This window comes from Hyaena hyaena, unplaced genomic scaffold, assembly GCF_003009895.1.
Source record: "Hyaena hyaena isolate Hyena2069 unplaced genomic scaffold, ASM300989v1 scaffold_1063, whole genome shotgun sequence".
Lineage (NCBI taxonomy): Eukaryota > Metazoa > Chordata > Mammalia > Carnivora > Hyaenidae > Hyaena > Hyaena hyaena.
The window spans coordinates 71,251-98,374 of record NW_024081688.1 but is presented as its reverse complement, the minus strand read 5'-3'; the positions used below and the strand labels follow the sequence as shown (position 1 = coordinate 98,374).

General features: G+C 39.9%; 1 protein-coding gene across 2 annotated transcripts in view; it reads right to left on the bottom strand.

Annotated features, from left to right (window-relative positions):
- Positions 1-2,205: 2,205 nt before the first annotated feature.
- Positions 2,206-27,124, bottom strand: part of DUSP22 (dual specificity phosphatase 22) — a 65,091-nt gene continuing 40,172 nt past the window's right edge. The window contains exons 4-8 of one of the 2 annotated variants that reach the window (XM_039222099.1): positions 18,239-18,288; positions 7,926-8,000; positions 4,666-4,837; positions 4,115-4,187; positions 2,206-2,349 (exon numbers count right to left, since the gene is read on the bottom strand). In XM_039222099.1, coding sequence (XP_039078030.1) covers positions 2,303-2,349; positions 4,115-4,187; positions 4,666-4,837; positions 7,926-8,000; positions 18,239-18,288 — 417 coding nt within the window. In that variant the 3' untranslated portion in view covers positions 2,206-2,302. Of the gene's footprint in view, positions 2,350-3,051; positions 4,188-4,665; positions 4,838-7,925; positions 8,001-18,238; positions 18,289-27,124 lie in introns of those variants that run through there. The other variant, XM_039222098.1, reaches the window with a different exon arrangement.

Genomic DNA, 27,124 nt, shown 5'->3' with positions numbered 1-27,124 from the left:
CTCAGCTCTGTCTGTACTACTTACCATCAATGCCCACCCTTTGGTTCTTACTTTAGTCACACAGAATGACTTGGGGTCACCCCGGAGCACTGTGTTTCCTTATACCACCAACTTAACATGCATGCTGGGCCTGGGCCTGGACTCCCCTTCCTCCATAGTGGAGGACTCCCCTTCCTCTACTATGTCTGGCTAATTCTAGCACTTAAGCTTCAAGTCTCAAATTAGGTATCACTTTTTCCAAGATGTCTTCCCTGAATACTGCCTTACTTACCCCAAAACTGGAATAGTGTTTCTCCTCTCCTTCCCCACACATGTCACCTATACTAGTCCTTAGGACTTACTCTGTAATTGTCAATTTTTCTAACTGCCGACCCCATTGGTGGGGCACAAAACAAACTCCCCAAGGAGAAAGGGGAAGAAGCAAACAAACTGAGGTTCTGACTTCAGCAGCCATACAGCTTTGCTGCAGGGGTGCTCATTCTCCCTTAGCCCTCGTTAGGGCCTCACAAACCTCAAGGTGCAAAGCCCAGAGGTAGCTCAGCTCCTCTCTCTCACTTTACCCACTGATTTGGGATCAAAAGATCCAGATTCAGGCAAAGCTGTGCTAACATTTTCAGTTTTCAGTGTATTTTTTGGCTTCTTTGAGATTCAAATGAATAATACCCTCTCTTTGGGTTTATATAGCTTTATAGTGATAGTTTGTAACCCACAGGACACCAGATAATTATTAGATGATTATTAATGGTGCCAGATTTGGTCTTATGCAAAAAGAGGTGAACAGGAAAGGATGTCAGGCTGCAAGAGGTGGGTGACCCTACTGGACTGGAGCCATCCCGAGAAAACGGGTTTTCCTAATTCTGCTGCCTCATGTACTACACACAAAACAGAAGTCTTCTTGAGGCTCTGTGCTCAGTCTTGGCCCTTTGTCTTGAGTTTTCCACAGAGACAAGGCTCTGGCACATCCTCACAAGTGGGAAGTGGAGACATCCCAGGGCTTTTAGGTCTGACACATGGGAGTATCCAGAGGTTCCTACAACTAGATTACCTGTGCTACATTCAGACAGGCCTGCTGAGTCAGAATAAGCATTTTAATGACCCAAACTGATCAGTGTGTATCATTTCACACCCATCAGGGGCTGTTGCCAGTACAAAGGATCCTCTTCATCCCAACACACAGCTCCCAGCCCCTTCCCTGAACCTCTGGTTGAAGCAGAAACTCAGAACACAGGTCAAGCCTGCCACCTACAGTTAAAGGGCCCATGTATATTAGCTCCTGTGTTCACCTGCCCTTAGTTCAAGCCAACTCTATCCTTAGACTGAAAAGTCAAATTTCCTTCTTTCTCTCCTGGATTTAGGCATGGGAAATTTAGGAAATTGACTTAAATTGCTCTTTAGGCCAGTCTTTGTTTCTTCAGATTAAAAGCTGAATGTTGAATCAGAATAAACTGCATTGAACAATGTGCAGCAAATGATCATGGAGTACCTGGGCTGCACCCCTGAAATAAGTGTAATAATTCCAGTGGTGCCTAATAATTAGTTCTCACTGATCTCATATGATTTCATATGATCAGATCTCATATGTGTGCAAGTAAACTATAAATCCAATTTCTGAATTTCTTTCTATTCACATTGAGGGTCAATTTTTCTCTCATGATGAAATTAATTCACTTTTTCTGTCTCTGTACTACCTTCTAGAGGAAAACCATTGCCTCTGAAATTAAACCAGCATTACTGCTATGAGAGCAGGCTCCAATCCTATGTCATGACTCTCAAAAGCAGGAACACATACAGCGTCCACTCCTCATCTCAGGAAGAATGCATTCCCCATGAAGTTAAATGCTAGGTTGCCCTTTGTTAACAAAACTGTGTAGCTTTTGGTAAATTCCACCACAGAGAATGCAAACCATGGGTGAAACACACACTAAGAGATATTTCCCAAGCTGGAGAATTGAAGAACACATGGGCAGAGTTTACATAGCACAATTCTCATGAGAAGCAATCATGATTACTAAACAGTAACCAAAGCAGTGCATCAGGGCTCTTAAAATTGCTTAAACATCAAAGTTAAGGTTAAAGAAATTGATGTAGCAGTGGAATTAAGGTAAAAATATTTTCTCTTGCTAAAGAGTATCCTTAGATCTCAACATATAACAACACCATCACACATGTAGTCAATTTAAAATGAAAAACAAGTTTACAAATCACTCAGGATACTTAAAAATAAACTCTAGGTTACTTTTCTTTTTGGCAGCACCAGCCTTAACCTCTGTGGCTTTGAAATATTTCAGAAACTTCAGGTACATTACAGTCTTCTGAGAAAGGCCCAGTACTTCAGAATTCTTGGAGTGGCTGTGGAGAAAGAATATTACTGGCAACAAATATTAAAGCAACATTTTAAGACCTACAGAAATATATTTAGATGTTCGTAAATGTACACACATATTTAAGGATTCCAGCTGATAACCTAAATATTATTTCTGTGAACATATTTACATTTCTTTTTGGTTTAAGAAAAGAATGTGCCTTATAGACAAATTGTTTCAGCAGTAGATGGAAAACTCTGTGGCCACTCTTCCCTTTCCCAGTGTATATCTGGGGCTTATGTGGGTATGTAGAGTTTTTTCCTCTGGCCTCCAAAGAGCTCACCTGTGACATACCTTCCATATGCACAGGAAAACTGCTCTTATTCAGGGGCTCTGTTGGTAGAATTTGGAGAAACTAGGTTGCAACATCCTTTTTGGGAGAGGCCAAGTATACTTTTTCATTCTGTGGCTTTGTGTGCTTTAAACAATTGAGGTGGTATAAAAGACTGGACCACGAGATTGCTCACAGCATTCTAGGATTCCTGCTGCCCCACACTACAAACTGCAGATGCTCTCCAGGCCTGCCGGCCTTGGCCTCAATGTGAAATTTTACCCACAAGAAAGCATAATTGGAGCTCCAGTCAAAAATTTTAAAGCCCAATGATACTGATGCTCTTGCACTTTGGCTTTAAAAGCAATCATGACCAAACATTTTCAACATTGAGTTGATTACAATAATGAAAACACCTTCTCAAAAAACATTTAATGAGGTAGCTGAGATCAAATATCAAATCCACAGCATACACAAAAGTGCTTAATTAGTGCTCAGGCATTTTAAAATGTATTTTTAAATGCAAACTTGCTACAGTGCCTAATAAACGCTCTTTCCAATTCCTGAAGATGCATGCAAATGTTGTAAAGAGGCCCTTGCAGAGTTGTAACAGCAAGAGAACAAGAGGTGAGAACAAGTGAAGCTGGACAGAAATAGAAAGGAAGAGCCCTCTGGGCATACAGCCTGGGCTGAAGTGGTTGTGCTCCCCATGGAACCGAAATATTGTCAGGGCCACCAAGAACAAACACCAAGTAGAACTCAGGGATATGATGGGCTGAGAAGGAGGTCTTGACTTCAAGTGGTAGGAGCCACATCCTGGGGCACTTTCACTAAGATTGAGGCAATGCTCAGAGCACCCCTCTTCTGCCTTCCAGGGCCCGTGGAACAACACTCAGGAGGGAGTCTGGCCTTCTGCTGCCCTCACCATGACCAACCTGGATTCTGTCTGCTCAAAGCCACAGACTGCCTCTGGCTGAGCAGCTCTTAAAATGTTAACTTCAGATGACTTCTGTTTGGAGTCTTGGAAAAAGGAAGGGTGGTGATACCAAGGCTGGCAGCATGGATTTTGTGACTGTTGCTGCAATATGAACATTCACGTGCATGGGCACACATGCACACTTGCCTGCACACAGGTGAACACATGAGTTGGTATAGGGCAGCCAAGCAGATTCCCCAAGCTCAGGTAGGGCAGGTGTTGGGATAGTGAAAGGGCCTGGGGCAGGGCTGGAGGGTTCATGGAGAAGGAGCCTGGATCCACTTCGCCACCCTCCCTCTCCTGTCTTCCATGGGGGCAGTCAGCACTCCAGGGCACCCGGCAGAAATGCACTGAAGAAAAGGGATGGAAAGGCAGGCACCAGATCACTCTGTTATTAGGTCTCCGTTGTATAGTTGCTGTAGGCCAGAGGAGGCAGGGTCTGAAAGCTGCTCCACCGCCTCGTACCAGGCTGGGACTCCACACGCCCTTGCTCTTTATATTTACCCAGAATGTTTTTGGCTTCTTCAGCATCCCGCAAAGGGCTCTCTCCATATTCTTCCTTCAGCCACTGTCGGTACTGGAGAAGTTGAAAAAACGAAAATGTCACACACACACACACACACACACACACACACACACACACCTGCATTCACATAGATTTTACCTATTACTTAATGGTACAGATTTTGCCACATATAAACAAGGAATAAATGGGCATTGGGCAATCATAGGTCTATGGTTGGCCAGCCAGTGTCCAGCAAGAGAAATAACTGCTTCTTCCAGGTTTTGCCCTGAGGACATGAAAGCAAGCCAAACCAAGAAAATGTTACTTGATCCAAAGGGAGATAAACAGAAGCTAATATGGGGTCTGAAGATGGTAAAAAATAATGTTCTGAGCTGATGACTTTTGCGGGGGTGGGAGGCATTCTTGGATGAGATGTCCTCTGTGGGCCCCTCTAACTCCAACCTCCATGATGCTAGGCACGTACAGAAAGACTGTGGCATCTTCCCAGGGGCTTCTGTTTACATCACCAAAGTCTACTGAGCATGGTTACCTGGTGGACTTCATGCTTCTCAAACTCCTGGAGCTGTCTCTGGAAGCCCAAGTTGGGGTTGGCACAGGACCTCCCTGCACGCACAGTGTGCAGAGCGTCCTCCCAGCCAAAATCAGTGACGGTCATGATGTATGCGATCACCAGAGTCACACTCCTGGAGACACCAGCCAGGCTGCAGGGCCAAAAGAACCCACATGGGCAAAGGGTTTCAGCCCACAAGTCTATCTTATGATTCACTGAAAGTAGGAGATTCTGTGGATCCCATTTTAGAAAGTCTTCCTGCCTTGGATTATGAGTGGACATCAAGCCAGTATGAAATTATTCAGAAACATATAAGCTTCTACTTTATTATATACTAGAATCTCAGGGATTCAGTATCTGTGTTAGCCTCATTTTTTAAAATAGATTTCCTACTGGCTATGGCTTTGGACACTTTAATTTTATGATTCTCTATGTTCCTTAGCCTCTCTTCAGATATTCCCCATTTCCCAGAGCAGAAAAAATAACTAACTAAAGCATATCAAAGCAACTTGAAGGGTCTTGGATCTATGCAATATATCTATTTATAAACTGCAATATTTTGGAAGACTTCATTTCTTTTAAGTCTGGTTTTTTAGATAAATGAAAACTAAATCTATAACTGAAAACCCCATTAAATACAGAAGCTCTTATGAAACATTTGTTCTTCTTGACATAACTAAGTAGAGTACAAGAGAGGGCACATTCCATGTGCTCTGGGATGTACGGGTCAAGAATGGTTAATTATATCAGGCAGGCTGAGTAAGGGACCAATTTTAAATGCATATGCAAACTAAGGTGGTCACAGAAGGCTGTGCTGCATCAGATTTAGAATGTTCTAGCAACGGTTTAATATGGGGAAGTTCAGAAAATTTCTCATTTTAAGAAAAGCCTATCTTCAGATTTATGCAACCGTATGAAATACAAATTCCTAGAATATGAGGCCTATACATTTTCAAATGATGATGATGATAATGATGATGATATAATAATAATAATAATAACAACAACAATAATAACCACTATCAAGTAGTGGCTCTTTCTTAGGGTTTTATTTCAGAAATACTGAGAGCTTTTAAAAAATACATCCTCTTGGGCTACAAACCTAGAGATTCTAATTCATCAGGAGCCATAGAAACACAGGCACAAGATTTCAGAACTCCCCTTATATGGCCCCAACTGCACTCCCCAAAGTGGTTTTAAGCAAATGTAGATTAGCATTACAAAACCCACAATGTGCTATATGTCTTTTTTTTTTTTGAAAATTTTAATGTTTATTTATTTTTTTGAGAGAGAAAGAGAATGTGAATGGGGAAGGGCAGAGAGAGAGGGAGACACAGAATCCGAAGTGGGCTCCAGGCTCTGAGCTGTCAGCACAGAGCCTGACACGGGGCTCGAACTCTCAAATCATGAGATCATGACCTGAGCCAAAGTCAGAACCCTAAATGACTGAGCCACCCAGGCGCCCCTACTCTTTTTAAAAGTAAAAAAAAAAAAAAAGTAAATCACATTATTTCAAGAACTGCATAAAACTGGAGAACACTATTTTTTCCTAAAGCAGTCAAATGATCTACTGTCCCTGCTCTCCTATTATGGGTTACAGGTCCTTAGAACAGATTAGTTTTTGTGGATAGCTCTTCTGGATATCATGCAATGGATCTCCTTGGTAAAGACAGATTTATCACCAGCCTCAGCAGCAACACAGCCCAGGAGACATCACTTTACATTCCCAAAGAACTTTCACTGCAATAGCAACTTCTTTGGGGAAACTCAAAAGATTGTTAAGCTTTTTAAAAATATATACATTTTACAACATAACATTGTCTCTTTTGGAAAAAAAACTGTGTATAGTTGACACACAATGTTAATTCCAGGTGTACAATATGGTGATTCTACAAGTTTTATATTATGCAGTGCTCATCACAAGTGTAGCTCCTATCTGTCACCATTCAATGCTAATACCATTGACTGTATTCCCTATGCTGTACCTTTTATACTCATGACTTAATCATTCAATAACTGGAAACCTGTATCTCTATTCTCTTTTACCCATTTTGCCCATCCTCCTACCTTCTCCCCTCTAGCAACCATCAGTTTGTTCTCTGTATTTATAGATCTGGTCCTGCCTTTTGTTTGTTTATTCATCTGTTTTGTTTTTTAGATTCCACATATAAGTGGAATCATATGGTATTTGCTTCCTCTGATGTATTTCACTTAGCATAATACCCTCTAGATCTATACATGTTGCTATAAATAGCAAGGTCTTATCTTTGTGTGTGTGTGTGTGTCAGTATTCAATATAGAGTCTCATTCAAAATAGAGAGGGAAATGCTCAGCCTGCACTTTAATGAACAGCAGAGTTCCAGTACCAGGATGTTGGCTACTGGTTCCTTTGACATAGTAGTTATGTGATTAGTATGAATACTAGTGGTAACGACCATTTCATAATGTATATAATTGTCAAATCACTACATTGTACTACTGAAAGTAATGTCAACTATATTTAAATTAAAAATTAAAAAATTAAATACGAGAGCCAACATTCACTGAGAGCTTACCATGTGCCAGGCACAGTGCTAAGAACTTTATGTGTATTATCCTTGGGTTATGTGTGTTATAACAGCTTTCTTTCCAATGTGTATGTACTCATGTATGTATATACATATCCACACAAAATATAGCTGAATGTGGTAGAGAGCTATATATAAACTATTTCTAAGAATCTATTCAGAACTTTTCAAAGCAAAGTGCTAAGCTAAGCACACATAAAAGCACCAATATATAAATGTAGAAGAAATGGTTATTTTGGTGTTACACTAATAAATATCCACATATGTGATCAAAACTCTCCAGAAAGAATGGTGTTTTGGAAGATCATCACTGAAGTTTCAGGGATGAGCTAACAAAATCTGTACCCTCCACAGGAGGCTGTTTTGAGAGAATGATAGACACAGGCTAGAAAAGAGTTTTATGTTGTCTAGGAACCTTGACAGTCCCTACATGAATCCTACTGTGAAAATGAAAATCCTAAGTGAAAATGAAAAAAAAATCATAGGGTTCTCTTTCATCAAAAACAAATGATGACTAACAAATGGCAGGGGTCAGATGGGGTGTATGTTCAAGATTCAGAGGGTAGACAGAACTATTAGGTACTGAAATAATTAATCACACACAGAAAAACACTTGACAGAAATCAGGCTGAGCAGAAATGCTAAGCTATTATTAGGTAGAGGCATACATACCAGTGTACAAGACAGCCCTCACCCCTGAGTCGGCACTCGTGAATGAATTTAATACTTTCTTTGAAATGTCTTGTCCTGTAGGGGGAGAAAAAAAGAGAGAAGTGACATCTCTCTACTTTACTCAACATATGATGAAAAGAAAAAATCCGCCTGGGGTTTCTTGAAAAGGTCTCAGAGTCCCACAGCTTTAAAACCGTGGTCATACTGTCTGGGTCTGGAGCTGCCCTCAGACTTAGAATCTGTCATACACAATACTGAGGCCTGGGAAGGACTGCCCTTCTTCTGGGATTTTCAGAATTTCTCTGCAAGGAATCCCTGAAACACATAGTTGTTGCTGACCAGTGTGTGTGTGTGTGTGTGTGTGTGTGTGTGTGTGTGTGTGTGTGTAGAAGGGTGGTTTCTGCCTAGCCCAGTGGTCATTTGGGGCTCCTGAATGCTCAGGACCATACCAGTGACACCACACTGATGATCTGCACACCAGTTGTGCACATTCACAGACGTTCAGGTGAAGAAGATACCCATATCATGCAAGCACCCCAGTTTTAAAAAGTAGTTTACTTCTGGGGCGCCTAGATGGCTCAGTCAGTTCAGCATCTGACTTTGGTTCAGGTCATGATCTTACAGTTCATGAGTTCAAGCCCCATGTTGGGCTCTGTGCTGACAGCTCAGAGCCTGGAGCCTGCTTTGGATTCTGTGTCTCCCTCTCTCTCTGCCCCTCCCTCACTCATTTTCTGTCTCTGTTTCCAAAAAAAAAAAATAAATTTTTTTAAAAAAGGAAGTTTACTTCTAATGATTAAAAAAAAAAAAAAAAGAATAATATTCTCCCATATTGGTCTTCCTTGACTTTGGTAGGTCCTGTCAGCATGTCACCAGAGAGCTGTGGGGAAATGGTACGTGCAGCTTCAATCCCTGCTCAGTGACCTACTGGCTGTGTGACCCTGAGAGACTCACTTAGTTTCCCTTAATCTCACTTATAAAGTGGAAATAATGCCTTACAGGGTCGGATGAGGTAATATAAGCCAATATGCTTTGTAAACTATAAAGTCCTGTATAATGATGAAACCATGATCCTTATTTCTTCTGACCCCATTTTTTAATACCCTTTCTTCTGCATATGTGCACCAGCACCAACCATTTAGAGCACATTCTGGACTGCCTGGTGGGTTAACTATAAATATTCCAAGGGGACCTATAGAGTACATGCTTTTTGAGGTCTTCTACCTTTGATTGACTTGTAAAGCAGTAAAACACCTAAAGTTACCCATGGAATAAATTCATCTTCTTTTAAACACCAACTGAGTGCTGACTATTTACCAGGAACTCTGCTGCAGAAGATTCAGAGAAGAATTAGATATAGTTTCTAACCACACAAGCTAGGTCTACTGTTTCATGAAGGATGACAAGACAAATGAATGCAATGAAGTTGGGAAATTCAGGTGTGGCCAGGTATTGAATGCAGAAATTCAGGTGTGGCCAGGTAACAAATTCAGCCAGGTATTGAAAGCAGAAGAAGCTTAGCAACTTAAGTGTAGGTGCCCAGCTAGATTAAGACAAAGAGGCAATACAGGAAAGTGTCAATGCTCATGCATACATATACATATTCCACATCCTACCCATAAGGCATGATGTCACTAAACATGGAAAGTTTTTGGTGTCTAACCCAAGGAATCCAGATTCTTACCTAAAATTTCTAACTATCAGCATATTGAAAGACATGCCTTTGCTAACCTTCCCAGGCACAAATGCTCCCATACATAAACTTATAAAATAACTCAAGACATTGCAACTCTACTCGCAAACACTGGCTTGGTATTAAGCAGGCAAGAAAAGATTTCTGCTGTAATTCCTGAAATTTGAACTGTCAATACTGAAGAAGACCTCAGACAGAATTGTAAAGCAGAAGCTCATAGAAGCCAGGCAGTGAAGCTGAGTACACAGAAGGATGAAGAAATGCGGGCACGGTGATACGACTGGCAGAAGCCTGGCCCAAGGGCAAGGCACTGTAGGCAAGAGTGAAGGCTCAGTGCTGTTAGAGCTTCCCATCTCTCAAGCAAAAACAGTCTGCAGTGAAGTTTTCTGATTTTGAAGTAGGAAAACTGTAGCAGACATCTTGAGTTGCACTGATTTTGTTTGGGGCAGTAGTTTGTCAGAATAGTCCATCCTACCTCTAATTCCAGCCATGGAGAACTAAAGAAAAGGTTGTGGGGTGGGGACTTCTGGAAAAGTTTTCCCTTCCTGATGAAAGGGAAGCTATCTATCTCTGCTTCAGATTTCTGTTAGGAAACTGGAAGTTAGTGTCATGCTTACAGCTATATCAGCTGCTCTGTAACCACTGGTGATAAGTCCCTGGTGTGGAAAGGCAGCAAGGATACAAAGAGAGACCTCAGGGGACTGATGCCCAGCCCTGGGAGCAAGCATTACCAAGTTTTCTGGTCAAGGCTTAGACTAAATCTCTTTATAACTTAAAACATTATCAATCAGACACTCTGCTACTTATGGTCAAATACAATCGACCTGGTATCAGCAGCCAATTCAACAGTTTTAACAACATTGAGCCAATTCATCTGGCCTCAGAGTGGATATAAGCTGCCCTTCTGCCATTTGCTTCATGGTTTACACAGTACAGCCTGTCCTCTTCTGTAGGTCACTGCATATGGCAGACATTCCAGAGGGTGGGGTGGGTCTGACTATAGATCCCAGGACCAGGGCAGGCTTCCCAGAACCCAAGGCTCACCCCTGACTGAAGCCTGGCAGCTGAGGGGCATGGCTAGAGGGAGCACATGTTTGTCCACTAGGTCGGCCATACTGGGGTATCCAAGGGTACTGAAAGTCCTCTCCATGCCTGCAGCCCATGCTCATGCCTGTTTATGGGTCTTCTTCTAGTCAAGCAGAGTTGCATCTGAGACAAGAGAAGCACAGAAGAACACAGTAACCAGAAAAGGAAAAATAAATCTAGATATGAATGACAGTTGCCAGTTTAGTGAAGAAGCCACAGACTGCCCCAGAACACACTGCAAAGCCTGAGTGCCATGAAAGTTAACAGTGTCATTCTAAGTGGGTAGGACTTACTGTTTTAGGGAAACATGGGCAGTGCTGTGGAGCTCACCAAGAACTTGCAAAATGACAACAAATGAATCCCTTTACTGAAACCTGAGAGTGGGAACAACTGCTTATATTTGGCTTTTATACCTGCATGTCAAAAACCACATGCATGATGAAACCTGGGTCTTAAATATTGTAGGGTGTATCTGGGTTCAAAAGTCAGTTTGCTTCTTCTCAGAATAAACAGTGTAGAGTGGAGTACGGTCAGCAGAGTAACATGCAGACCTGCAAGAGCCCAGAGAGAGTACATGAAAGGGCCGAGGGGCCAAGAAATTCATGAGGAGGTACCCCCACTCTGCTCCCTGCCAACCCTTTCCTGTTTTAGTTCTAACTGCATCACCCTTAAGTCTAAGACAAACCTACAAATGGTACCTGTCTATCACTGTGTTGAGGCAAGGGCTGAGGAACCTCACGGCAGACATCTGTGAGAGGGTGGCTCACAGCCCAGCCCAGGAATGTAATGATGCTAGCGAAGGGATGACTTAAAGTCCCACCACAAAACTTGACTCATAAACACTATTAGGCAGGAGGCCACACCAAGCAGGCATTCCTAGAAATGCCTTTTCCAAGTAAAGCCAGGAGGCAGGCGCATTCACTACTGCTTTGGTGTGTTGCAGGGAGTGGGGGTTATTTCCAGGGAAGCTGATGACATAAGCTCTAGCACTGGTCATTAAACTCCCTCCTCCACAGCGGGAAATACCCGCGACTCTGGCCCTTGTTGCCCAATTCTCTGATGTGAAGCAGAAGCACATATCTCAAGCATCATCCCACCACAGACTGTTTCAATGAACACATGTTCCCTATTCCTGCTCTTCATTTTGTACCTTCACTTCCACACACATACAGAGTAAGTTCAGTTGGAGGAAAGCTGGGGGGCTCATTGACCTACATGTGTGTCACAAACTCACCTAACAGTGGTTGCTGCTGCCAACAATCTGAAGAAGACACCTTGGGTAGAGCAGAGGGGCACTTCAGAGGAGACATGTCCCCCATGAGGGCTCAGCAAACAGACCTGCAGCTGCCACTGTTGCCCTTCCTCCTCTTCCTCAGTCTATGCTTACTGTACTTCTTGAGCAGCCTCCTCTCTCTCTCTCTGTCCAGAGGCCAAGAGCCAGGACCAGCCAGGTTTTCCTGACCTTCAGAGAGTGCACAAAAACATTAGTGGGTGGGATCTAGCAAAACTACACTACATCATGACCATCTTTTGAGGCTGAACAGTGAGTGTTCACTCCAACACTGCTAGATTTGGAAGCTGTGATTCCCCACTGTGGAATCTGAGGTAGCTCTGTCCTGCTGAGGACTCTGCTTATATGAGCAGGAGCTCAGGGAACTGGGCTTACTCCAAAGCCAGCAGTATCAGACCAGGCTATACTGACAGCAAAGCCATGAGACTGAGGACACTTCTCCTTCCCACATATGTATACATGTGTTCATTTGTATACACGTGTACATGTCTGTGCACATGTATTGTGTATGAAAGCAAAGCAGGAAAAAACAGGAAAGGCAAGCACTCTTATATTTTCTTCTTTTCCTGAAAAAGGAATACTTAAAAAGATAAAGCAAAAAGTAAATGGGTGGAATGTACTACCTGAGTGAGCCTGGGCTCTGGAAGGTGAACTCAGATCACAGAGCTGTTTCCTTCTGGGGCAGAATCCATGTAGGCCCCCTCAGCCAGAACACTCTCACCCAACCCAGAAGCAAGCAGGAAGGAACATTCTCCACCAGTACAGACACTGGCAGAGCAGCTCCATCAGTGCACAGCATTTAACACATACAACCAACTCGTATTTATATCAATGATCCCCAACTTTTATATTTCCTGCATTTAAACATTTTTTAATTGAAGGGTATTTTTATTTTATCATGCTTTTCATTTTGCCACATAAGGTCATTTTAAAAACAAAATAAAAACCTCTCTACCATCTACTATAACATCATTTCACAAAGAATAATTGAACACTAGAAAAACTAGGAAAACAAAGTTTAAGACTAAAATATAGTTAAATTCAATAAATGAAGTCTTATAAAAAACTCAATATCCTGAGTACTCTGTGTATTTCTCATTCCTGTGGGCTACAAAGTCCTCAGGAGTCGTATGTGAGTGTGTGTGTGCGTGTGTGTGTGTGCATGTGTATGCTCAAGTGTGTATGCATCTGTCTGGAAATAGGACCTCAGCACTTCAAGGGCCCATCTAGCTTTGATTTTGCAAAACTTCTTTGTAATAATTAAAACAAAGAAAAACTGTAAGTGAGAGAGAGAGTTGGATATACAGAAGACATCAGTTAAACTAAAGAAAACATACACAAAAAGATAGAGAGGTGGAATAAGGCAAGGAAGTTTTACCGGTACTCTAAATATAAGCTTTCTGTAGTGCTAATTACCTCTTCTCCCCACAAAACCTCAAGAAATTTAGAGACCTGCTCGATACCCAAACCACTGAATGTCACAAAGGTTCTACAGCAATGATGCAATGCCACCAACTCTACAGCACAGACCAAACTCTCCTGTACTTGACATTAGAAGATTTTAAAAAGGGTAATTATTCCCTTAACAATATGTAAATACAAAACACCAACTTAATAAATATTAAAATAAGAATTAATAAATGATTTACTATATATCCAATAATTCACTCTCAAAATACATTAATACTCCTTACTGACTAGCAAATATAATCTTATTTCTGGAATTGCTTACAGTTCATAAAAATACTTTCACTTATCTAACCTAATACTACAAGAATTGTGTGAGATAGGTATTTTAAAGATGAGAAGTGAGGTTAAAGTGACTTGCATAAGAAAGTACAGAGAGAAACCAAAAGCAAGTATTTCTAAAAGCCTCAATTCACACCCCCCCCCCACACCAGCCGATCAGAGATCATGTAGCTTATGCATTTGATACAAACTCTAGGATGCCTCTAATTGTGACAAATCATGCAAAACACCCCAGCCTGGGTCTGTGGGGTTATTACAACTATGAGAACTTGAACTTTCACATTTCCTGAGTTTGAAAGGCAAGGTGGTTGGGGAACTGAGCTAAAATTTTAATGTGTTAATGTTATCTCAACCAGGTTTCTGCATTTTAAGTTCCTGGAAGATCAGAGGGGGAGTTTGTGAGGATTAAAGCCAAGACAGCAAATTGACCTTTCTTGGCAGTTTACAAGCACTGAATGCCAAGTGAAAGCAGTTAGTTTCAAAAGGTCACAAACCTCTTACTAAGCATAATTAGCAAGAAGAATTCCTGTTGGTATAGGGGTTTGTGGGGTAAGATTTAGTATATAAAACTTTAAATTACATATAAAGTTGAAATAATTTAAAAAATCTGTTTAAAATGGCAAGCGATACAATTTTCTAGAATTTACTGTCATTAAATATAAGAATTTTCAGGCATCAGTAATTAAAATAGTCAGGCATCTAGACTAAAGAACTACTAGTTCTAATTGTTTGAGTTACCCAGAACATATTTTCCAAGTGATGGACATGATTTCTCTTGCTTTTTTTTTTACCAGAGTGTTTATCTCCTGACTATCTACATTGGTTGAGGGTACAGAAAGTGAAGGTTCACTGTCAGCTATATGTTCCTAATATTTTGTGAGTAATGACCACAGGCTACCTGAAGTGATTATTTGCCAATGGCTAATAGTCTAATTATATCCTGAAAGCATGCTTGCTGTTAAAAGGTATATTACACTTCCAATGAAACATTTGTAACAGGCAAAGAGAAACTCAAGCTATTTCATAGGCTGTCTCTTAACATACACAGTACACTCAAATTCTAAACTTAACTCCACAATTCCATGTAATTTTAATAGAGCAAGAAATATTTATAAACTCATGGGCATTGATGTGCCCAAAGTCTTACTTATGCATAAGATTTGCTATTACTAATGGATTAAAAATAAAAGTTGTCCCAAAGAATCACATGCGTGCCTATGACCATAACTCTCAATGGGTGAGTGCTGGCTTTTATGCCTTTCAATGAGTTATGGCCTTAACTTTATTTTCCAATTGAAACAGAGATTGTATAGCTGTAGGACTTCCCTTAACATAGCAGCAGTGGCACGTTCTCCTCAAGTTCTTTCTGTCATTAGCCCCAAACATGGGTGCTACAGTAACTACCTATTGAAACCCGATATCCCACCCTACAGTTTCCCCAAGATATAAGGATATGGTTAAAAAGGCAAATCACACTTCTTAACAAGACCTCCACACATATTTGGGACAGAAGAGAACAAATTCAAATCTTACAGGCTAGTCCTCTGGACTCGAGGTGACTGTGTTTGAGCTGGTTTGCCAGAAGACCTGAACTGACCCATGAGACCTTGGACCTCAGAGAAGCTGCTGCTACATTTTCTGTCAATGTAGTCTTTTCTGTCAATCTGGTCTTTTCATGTAAGCAAATCATCCAAATCTCCCACTGAAGTGGGCCTCCTGAGCACCAAAACTTTATTATTTCAACTATCTTATTTTGTAACTCTCAAGATATATGAATACACTTTTAAGAGAGTAAACATATATTCTTATTTTCAAAAGTGCTTAGAGTTCCTAAAGAACTCTTTCACACATGTGATCTGATCTCCAAAAATCCTCAAGGCATATTTTTCACACGAGGTAACAAGTTCAGATGGGTTTAAAAGACTTGCTCAAGGTAGATGCTACTAGCTTTAAATTTAAGATATCTAACATAAAGGTCTACTACTTGTCTATATAGTGCAAGACCACTCAATGCTCAATCTTCATTTGGTAAGTCAGTCAGTGGACATCAAACACAGTGCTTGGCTCCTAGCAAAGCTAAAATGTCCTGGGGGCAATCAAGTACATGTGGCTACCTTCCTTCACAACAAATGCCCAGGATGTGTTATAATCTGATTCCCCCAGAAAGTCATATTGCCAATCAGGTATTGACAAGTTCAACAGTATGTTAGAATCTCAGTTTGAGATAAGAGCAAAGCAACCATTCTAAAAATAGCCACCAAAACATGGGCAGAAGATTGCTGTGGTCTCCAGAGAAAGGCAGTGGCTCACTTCCTTCCGTATACACCATGCCCTTCCAACCACTTCTGTTTCTTGACACGACTAGTAACCAAGGAAGTTCTCTGGTGCGTCTTCTCCTCCTAGACCTAAGCTACTACTGTTTTCCTAGTGACCCTAGTAAAATCTTTCCTCCATCATCCTCAGTCTTAAAAATGGACTTTTTCTGTGAAATATGGACAGTTAGTATTAAAAAAGGCCTATGTAGAACATATTTGTCCCTGCTTCAAATCTACCCCTGCCCTTTTCTCATCTAATCCTATACCATCTGTCCCCTGTCCTATACCATCCCCACCCTTCCCTATATCAACCCATCTGACTCTAGCCCCCCTTTTTTTTTTCTTCAAACAGGTAGATTTCACAAAATAATTATGTAACCTGTGATTTCATTGCTCTCCAGCAATGAAAAATCAAGATTGGCTAATGTTCCAGTATTTGATAGTTTTTGAGAAGATGGACAATTGAGATACTAAACATAAGATTATATGGTCTGTAATTCCAATATGTAAAATTTGTAGGCAATAGGGTTTAAGAATCATTAAGGACGAATCCTGACAAGAATGTGGGCTCCCAAATTTGCAAACATCACCATAGCTTATAACTTTCCAGATAAAATGCAGTAACATATAATTCTAGCAGGGTTGTTATGTTTGACCTGCAATGTAAGCACAAGGCCAGCCTGAGAAGCAGAGGCTGGTATCTACTGTAGGCACTGAATGGCTAAGTACTTTATTTATCCCCAGTGTCTTAGCCTGCAAGGTTCAAATTCATGCTTCAGTAAAATTTTACTCCACATTGTGGTCTTTTTTTTTTTTTTAAGTTTATCTATTTATTTTGAGAGAGAGGTAGAGAAAGGCAGAGACAAAGACAGAGACAAAGAGAGGGGGTATAGAGAGAGGGAGTGTGAGAATCCCAAGCAGGCTTTGTTTGGGACTCAGTCTCATAAACCATGAGACCATGACCTGAGCCAAAACCAAGAGTCAGACACTTAACTGACTAAGTCACCCAGGCACCAATCCCTCCTTCCCCCCAACATCATGGTCTTTCTAGGCCACTTGAGGACACCAAAGAGTGTGAATGTTAAAGCCTGGCTGCTGTGGGTCTTCAAAGCCCTGCCCCCCATTTTACCAAAGCCTGACCCCATGGGCCTCCATACAACTGTGATCTGGAAAGGACAGCAATTATGAATTTCTCTTTATAAGGATATCAAAGATGTATTCAGCTGTGATGAAATAGAGGACCGAACTTTCCTAAACCAGAAAGACCTATTCATTCAACTCAGACAGCCTTTAGAGGTATGCTGTCCCATTTCGTGGCCACTAGCCACATGCAGCTGTTGAACATTTAAAAGGAAGCTGGTCCAAACTGAGATGTGTTGTAAGTATAAAAAAGCAACCAGATTTTGAAGACATAGTATGGAAAAAAAGGATGTAAAAAAACTCTCACTTTTGTTTTATATCAGTCACATGTTGAAATGACAGTATTTTGGATATGCTAGTTTAATAAAACATTATTAAAATTGTCACCTGTTTCCTTTTTTACGCTTTTAAAAGTTTATTTATTTATTTAATGTGTGCGGGGGAGGGTCAGAGAGAGAGGGAGAGACAGAGTTCAAGCAGGCTCTGCACTGTTAGCACAGAGCCCAACAGTAGGCTCGAACCCACGAACCGTTGCATCATGACCTGAGATGAAACCAAGAGTTGGATGCTTAATTGACTGAGCCACCCAGGTGCCCCTCTTTTTTACTCTTTTTAATGTGGTTCCTAGAAAATTTAACATTACCTGCATGGCTTACATTTGTGGTCTATATTCTATTTCTATTGGACAGTGCTTCTTTGACAAAACCCAAAAGTTTCTTTAAGGGTTTGCTTCTGGAGAAAAGATGAACATGCTAAAATTTCAGTTTGAGGCATCCTTTTTAGACATTAGGCTTTTATAGACATCCCATCAGTCAGTGTTATATAGTTGAAGGAATGGCAAACAAGAAGCGTGCCTCCAGCTACAGTTCTGCATAACTTGGCATCACAGACCTCTTATGGGCCTTGTTACTTCCCCTGTGGGGCAGCAGCTGCGCATGGCATCAAGCATCCCATTGGTTCCAATGATTTCACAGTCCTTTACTTTACTGTCCCTTATTCATTTTTAATATCTCCAAAAAATATTGGAAAAAAAGCAACTTACAGGTTTTGAGACGGTGAATCCGCTGCTGGAATGCACAGGTATTTAACTCCCTGTAGAATGATATAAAAAAATTAAATAAAAAGACGATACTTAGTGGAGAAAAATATTTAAGGGAACTATTTACTCCAGCCAAAAAATAAAAAGTAAAAAGGAGAAGTTTTTCACTCATCTTTTGTTGCCAAGGAACCAGGGAAAAACTATTTAATTAAGGTTCCTAGTTATTCTCCGTGACCATACCTACAAATATTTATGCTCTAGTTTGCAAACAGCTTGTAGATTTAGACAAGGTTTATCAAACAAGTGAAATAATTGAATGCTTTCCAGTAAGTGTCAACAAGTTTCAAAACTATCATTTCAGATGCTTATTGGCATATTCAGCATTTAAAAAATCTATTTCATTTAGAATCCTGACTGGCCAAAAAATGAAGTACTTGTGAGTAAAAACTTTAACAAGCTAACTAAAAACTGTTATGTTATATTACATAAAATGTTATGTTACAGTTTTCTCTATCATATTTTAATAATTAGAGTTACAATTTCACTGATGCATTAGTAGGAACTTTACACATGTAAAATATTTTGATATATTTGGCTTGCTTTTCAAAAGAGTAAAAGTTTGTGTACTAAACTAATATATTTTTTAAAAAGAATGGCCCAACTTGAAAGAAAAATGAACTTCGCATAGGTCTCCATAAAAATCTATTTTAAAAAGTCTGTGTAAATTTGTGGTATAAAAACTCATGCTAAATTTGTTTTATTTAAAACCTAGCTGTTTCTTCTTCAGAGGGGTTTAAAGTATAGTTCCAAAGGTCTTCAAAGTTAAGTAAAAGTACAAAATCTAGAAATCTCAGCAACTTCTTCAAAAGAATATGGCTCTATGAGGACTTAAATGAATGATTTTTAAAACCTTCCTTCTTTGATAGTCTAATTTGATGGGATCCTTCCACCATGTCAAGGATAATAAGTAGGGGAAGAAACACAGCAAACACTAGAAAAATAACCAACCTAAGAGACTAAATGAAGGAGAAATATGTAGAATCATGGTACAGACTACCACAAGACCCTCAACAAATAAAGCCATAAAGGAACTTGTCTTCTAGAGTTGGAATATTTTTGCAGTTGATGAAAATTTTACTGTTAACTCATATTGTGAGGCATTTCTATGTTGTATTTGCTAATGTAGTCTTATAAGGAACATTGTGGCTGCCCCAACCCTTCCAGACTTCCACATTTCAATAATTCCCGACATTGTGAATCCCACTATTCCAATACAGAATCCATGTAAACTGTTTCTCAACCTCCTTTGCTATTAGGGTGTAGACTCAGGACCTGATTGCATCACCTGACACACCTACCTGAGGTGGATTTGGAAACAGGACATGGGAAGAGTCAGATGGGTAAAAAGCACCTGCGTGGCAGGTGCAGGTGGTAGCAGAGGCAGGTGGTACTGGGGGTAGGCGGGGAGATGTGGCAGCAGATCTCACTGGGCCAGTTGTGTGATGTGGTCTGAGTATTGTTCCTTTAACTTCAGCTGAAAGCCTGTTTCTCTAGCTCTTCTGAGGAGACCATAAAGCTCTCAACTATCTCTTAATAAACCCCTTCCTGCTTAAACTGGCTCAGAGTAGAATCAGCTGTCTGTAACTAAGATCTGAGAGCTAAAATTCCCCTCGCTGTCTCCCACTATTATGAGAGGTCAGAAAAATTTTTTTCCCTGTTTAATTCTTATACACAGTCATTATTTTTTCCACCTTTGAGTCAATCATTACATCTTCCAACAAAAGCTCTTAAAAAAGATGAGTTTTACCACTGCTAATCCATATGAGAACACTTCAGCATGAGACCAAACATGCATTAACATGTCAAGAGTAAAGTTTAAGAATCAGCTGCTAGAAGAAGATGGTGAAGCAGCAATTTCTCCCTCATTTAACTTTCATTTTGCCATTCCTAATTGTCTCCTTTTGTCTCTATCCTCACTTTTCCCTGGACTCTGGGCACTGTGCTCTGCTGTAAATATTAAGGCAGTTGTCTGAAGTTCTAAACCACCTCCAAACCCAAAGACATATTAAATAAGTGATTTAAAATGGAAAAGGAAATGATACTGTAAAAAAAAATAATTTAACTCCTTCCCTCCATCAAGGCCTAACAAGCTTATTGATATAGATACACATGCTGATCATTTCATACACCTGTCATTGAGATGACTCATCATTTACTTTTTTCTTTTACTCTTAAGTGAGAGTTGTCCATGGACTGGGCCCAAGGAAGCTTATTAAATTCTTTCCTCCCACATACTTCCTCCAATCTCTTTCAGTCTAATACTTCCAGAGGGATGTGAAGGATTCTCAGGTTTCCATGCTCCCTTCCTCTGTACCTGTCCTAGTCTGAGTAACTTCAATCAATCAAGGATGCTGAGGTGGATTCCTTCTAACATAGGATATAAAAATGGCTGCCTGTTACACATGCTGACTGACAGCCACCTAATTCTAACAGAATCCAAAATCAGCCCAGTCCATATGATGGGAAGAAAGAAAAAAATAAAGAAAAGAAAGAGAATGGACAGAAGAGGAGGCTAAACAGGTCTTAAACTATAAATGCCAACAGCAGTGTGACTGGAAAGTATTTCACTTCCTTTAGGTATTCTGTGAGTGGCGTCATATTCCCCTTTTTGGTGCCTAATGCAAAAAAGAAAAAGATGCTGGCCCTATAAAGCAGGAGAAAATTGCAGCTAGATGGCAAAGGGTATCCTTCCCTCCGTGCCCACAGATGATGAGGAGGTGACTTTCAGCCATGCTGGGCTCCTCACCCTCACTAACTGGGATGGGCATGTGGCAGCTACAGCTTCCCATCTGTGAAGCTTCTAAGGAGGAACAAAGTAGCTCTCAGCCACAAGTTTGGGGATCCCCTACTCTTAAGGAAGGACAGAGAAAATATAAAACACAAAATCATGTTCTCTCAAAAACAGAACAACAATAACCCATTCTGGCACATAGTAAACACTCCCTAAATATCTGTTGAACAAGATGAAAATCAATTAACATGAAGGTCATACTATAAGAATACTACAAGAGAATAAAAATATTGTAAAGTTACCATGCCTTAACCTGATGACCACTAAAACAAGGGAACTGAACTTTTAGCCATGCCATGGAAGGGCACACTCCCTGTACAAGCTCCAGACATCAGTCTCCTGCCTGTCCACATAGGGAACAAACTATGCAAATACTATAAAGAAAGGAGTCAAAACTGTCAAAAGTGTTCAGCTGCTCACCACCCAAGAACATCTATTTATCTTGGCTTAGTCATTAACAAAGCACGAAAAGTATCTCTCTTGGAGGCCACAGACTGCAGAACATAAAGTACCTGAAAAAAGCCTTCAGATGCCTGCACATGTGTACAATTCATGACAGTTAATTAGTAATTCAGAAAGCAGCAAGAGTGCTGACACTATTAAGTACCTCAGTGTTACAAGAAAGCTGGATAGACTTAAAATTATCCTAGTATTAATAGAACCCGTCAAAAAAACCATTTTCTAATGTTGAGGTTTGTAGAGACAGAGATAAAGGGCACAATGCATTTAGATAAATTATGGAAAGCATAGCAAACAAAATAAAAGTAACAAACAACTCATTCTGCAAAAAAACTCTAGAACAATTTGAAAAAATCATAAGTAATAAAAATATTACAGAGGGGAGGTGGGGGGGATGGGTGAAATAGATGAAGTGGATTAACAATACATTTATCAATGATGAGCACTGAGTAAGATGTATAGAATTCTTGAATCACTATATTGTATACCTGAAACTAATATGACACTATGTTGACTATACTGGAATTAAAAAAAATTAACAGAAATGTTTTCATTAGTATAGCATTTACTATGTGATATTTACTCCTACATATTATCTCTAAAGCTAAAAAAATAAATAAAACTAAAGTTTATTATCTTCTTTGAAATAAAATTATTATTAAAATAATTCCATAATGTTTTAAAAAGTGATTGGTGGAAAGCCAACTACCATTAAATTTTTATGGAGCTAGTAAGCATCAAGTTTGAGATTTTCAATTCAGGCTGCTGTCCCAAGAATACAAAAACAGTTCCGTTAAAGGAAAGGGGCTCAGTCTATGCTTTAAGACTGTCATGATTTCTACGAGGTACAAAGAAAGAGCAGATAATTTCTCTTGACTACATGGCATTTTTGAATGGCTTAACACATCCTGAGAATGCTATTAATACTGATAATATGGGATCCAGAGGGAGGAAAAATGCAAAGAATTAAGAAAAATCCTCATATTTACACTGACCACAAACATACTGAATATTCATAATAACAAGCAATACATCAATTAATATTACACAGTATGGAAAAAACATTAAGAAAATACAGGAAAGAGGTTAGACTTCAATGGGATCATCCAAAAAGCTTTTTGGGTAAAGCTTTGTGTTAGGTTTTGAAAGACACGATAGACATCAATTGAGTGAGAAGAAAGTTTAGAAAGTATTCCAAAATATTCTTCTTGAACAAAGTTTAAAGCTAAGTCCATATTCTCAAAAGTTCTAATATTTTTCTGTTTTCTGTTTCAACAAGCATAGTAACCACCAAAAGTAAGGTTTTTGCCTTTCTTTGGGGCTGAAACTAAAGATTACACTTAAAACGATACATAGACAAGTACTTGAAAAGCAGGGCAAAGATTCTGATTTCAGGACTAGTAAAAGAGATCAAACTCTCGCTTGTTTCAAGTACAATTTCTAAAATTCACTGTTCTTTTCTTTCTGAAACGTAAGAGGCTTCTGAAGAGCCTAGCTGACATTCTACTTTTCTAAAGAAAGATCAAGCCCTTCAGAAGCTGTTTTCTTTCTCCAAGGAAAACTAACAAAAACCAGTTATAGAATATAACTATTTTCTGTAAGGACTTATTCACAACCTAAGAGGAAACATAATAGAAGATGAAGTTCACTAAGGGGCCAGAATCAGGAAATCTATGTGATGGAAAAGTTACTTTAGCTGCTAATAAAAATGACCTGATTAGAAACCTGGGTTTCTTATCTTATCCCATCCAAATACCAGTAGCAATATGGAATTGTCCTCTGAGGGAGATGACATTTTTTTTTCCTTGACAATCACATTTACAAGATATCAGGGTGGCACGCTGATATGGGACTCTGTAATTCCTACACACAGAACTCCATTAACACTGATCATCTAACACCCATGAATAAATTGAGCAAAATAAGTTGGGGGCCCTATTAAGACCTAATTTACCCAATACCAAAGAATCTGACTCCAAAAAAACCCACAAAATTTAAAAAGATTTAAGTTTGACTGTCCCACACTTGATCAGAAGAGCACAGCTTATATACCACTGCAAAAAGCAAAGGTCTCTCCCACTCGAGACAGTCACCCTCTGCAGTTTTTTGATTGTCATAAAATATACATAACTAAAATTTGCCATTGTAACCATTTTAAGTATACAGCTCAGTGGCATCATGTATATTCTCATTCTAATCACTACCATACATCTCGAGAACTTTTTCCTCTTCCCAAATGGAAACTCTATGCCTATTAAGCACTAACTCCCCATTAACCCTTCCCCCAGTGCTTGGTAAGCCCCACTCTCTTCCTGTCTCTATGAATTGGACTACTTCTGTGCTTTCATATAAACCTAAAGTAAACTCTGAAAAAATTAGCCTAGCCACACTGAGAAGGTCTCAGACCCAAGAGACAGCAATTGCTGACTTGAAATTATTTTCAGATGTACATGGTAGGTGTAACAACCTTATTCTCTTTTATAAAGGCATCTCCTTCACAGAGTGTCTCACTCCAGAGAAAGCATATGAAGATTTCCACCTAGTTTGTGTGCATGGATGTCAAACCCAGTAACTGGCACACACATTTTGAATATTATTTCTTCTCAATTTAAGAATTTTCACAAAACCAATAACATTTTTAAAGGCAAAAAGTATAATACAAAATTATATCCACAGAAAGATCACATATGGAAAAACTTATGTATGTCTGTGGACTAAGAACTGGAAGTCGGCATTAATAAACAAGAACATATAAGGTCCAGGGGGTGAGATTCTTGGCCATCTCTCTTTTTGTTTATACCATAGCCAAAATCTCATAGGAATTACTATAGAAAATCACCACAGAAAATAAATACAATCCTTTCATTGTGCTATATAATAAGTGTTTTGAGTCTAGATTCTAAACTGAAGATGCATTTTCTTAAGGCACCCACTTGCCACTGATTCTTCCTGCACCAGCTAAATTTAGGAAACACTACTACAAATAACAACTTCCAAGAACTCTGTGGTACTTGATAGGGTGGGGAGGGGTGGGAAGGTCAGAGTGGAGAAACAAGATTTAGCCCTTGGTTTGATTTTGTGAGAAAAAATGCAAATGAGAAACCTCCAACACCTGTTGGCTTCTTTCAGGTTAGTCAAAAAATGACATACATCTGACTTGTCAGATCAACCGATGAGGACCCAAATGCTTATTTTTGCTCAGGCTATTTCAATGAAGGCTAAAGTGGGCATAGCACATCACACATAGTGAGCCAACATGGGTGGGTTATGGGAAGGTAGTGAGGAAGATTCATGCCAGCTCTAATCCACCACTGAAAGCCCTCTTCTGTGATTTCAGTTGTATCTGAGCATTGCTGATGTACATAGTGTGACTCATGAAAACAGGGCCAGTTTTAGTAATCTCTCCAAACCAAGTAATTCTGCAGTATTACTTAATGAATATTAATGACAAATGACCATATCCAAAAAATTACCATGACTGAAAATGGATGGTTAGAAATCAGCAGTAGATATTTTAGGAGCATTCTTCAATACCACTTGTAAAAGATAGAAAGATAAATTTTTATCCGATCATATGCCTCAGCTTCTAAAATGTATTCAGTGGCTCCTTACTATATGCAAAGTAAACAAGATCCTCTTCAAAATCCTTCAGTACTTCTCTACAGCTTACCTCCTAAGCATACCTCCCCCAGCCCACCAAACCTCAGGTACTTGGGCTGCTTGAGAGTCTCTCCAAATGTTCTGTACTTTCCTGCCCATTTTCCCCAGGGTTCCTTCTTATCCCCAGTATTTTTTTTTCATATCTGGAATACCCGTCTTTTTCAGGACTCCTCCCAGGGGCACTTCCTTAGTGGAACCTCCCCTGATGTAACCCACTAGCCACATGCACAGAGCCTTCCCTGACATCATCTCCCTCCACCTTAGGCTGACTCTACCTCCCTTTTCTAAATGCCCCAACAACACACAGCATGGCTGGCACACAGGCATCAAGGCCACAGCACAGAGTAGTATAATTGTCTTATGATGGTCTCTCTCAAATTCTTTAAATGCCTAAATCCTATCTTAGTCATCTCTCCTTCAGTATCCCAGTACTCTTCTCTTCAAAGATTATCAATAAATGGTTGCTAAGTAAAGGAAGAAATGCATGGGAAAGAAGATCTATTTTTACAATTTTAATTCTAAAATAAGTCAGTCATAGAAAGACAGATATCTTATGTTTTCACTCATATATGGATCTTGAGAAACTTAACAGAAGACCATGGGGGAAGGGAAAGGGGAAAAATAGTTATGAACAGAGAGGGAGGGAGGCAAACCATAAGAGACTCTTAAATACAGAGAATAATCTGAGGGTTGATGAATGGTGGGGGAGAAGGGAAACTGGGTGATGGGCATTGAGGAGGGCACTTGCTGGGATGAGCACTGGGTGTTGTATGTAAGCCAATTGACAATAAATTATATTTAAAAAATTGTTAGAATGGCCCATGTATGCCCTTGAGCCCTGCCCTAGGCTGACAAGAGGCACTTGTAGTTGGCTCCAAAGTCATGGCCCAGTGCAGACAGGCCAGACACAAGTGGTCTTTAAGGTCTAGGTCTCCATCTTTAGTTTACTACATGCTCTAAATGGTCTCAGCAGAATGTTGTGACCAGTCTCACTAACAATGGAATATAGTAACGAAGGTGAGGACAGGCAAAATGCTCAGATATTTTCAGGACTGCATTAAATTGGGGACTAAATGTCCCTACGCTTTAGACCCAACACAGGCTCCTGGAAGATGCTGGCAGAAGTTGCAAACAGGCTCCTGTTTATTGGGACACAGTAATGCCTATTCATCTATGCATTGTCAATAGCTCCTTTCATGCTATAGGGGACCACTAGTGCTGTACTGTCACAGGAAACTTAGGGCACATGAAGTTCAAAATATTTACTATCTGGCCCTTAATTAAAATGTGTGCCGACACTGGTCTAGACAGTGACATTTCACAGTCATTTTGATGGCTTCAAGTTCATTTTGCATGTCAAATTTTTCTTCTATATTTAAATGATATCTGATACAGACTAGCACCCTTTTTTAAAAAAATGTTTATTTAATTCTGAGAGGGGGCAGCAAATGTGGCAGGGGCAGAGAGAGGGAGACAGAGGATCCAAAGCAGGCTTACACTGACAGAAGAGAGCCCAATGTAGGTTTGAATTCATGAACTGTGAGATCATGACCTGAGCTGAAGTTGGGTGCTTAACCAACTGAGCCACCCAGGTGCTCCTGATACAGGACAGCACCTTCTTAGAATTGCAATATTCTAAATCATTAGTTGTGCTCAGTTCTCTTCCTTTCTCTGCAAAAGAGAGGGACAGAGGAATTTTCCTCTAAGATAGGACATTTTTAACAAAGAAATTAGATACAATACATGAAACACACTAAGTGCTTCTGGTAGGTATTCAATAATTGAAAAAGGCAGGTTTGTTGTCAATCATCTCTATATTGATGGCAGCCCCAGGTTGCCAGCAAATTTAGTGTCACACAGACCAGACTGCAGAATGCTGTCAGCAAACAGCTCACAAGAACCAGTAGGAAGAGCGGTGC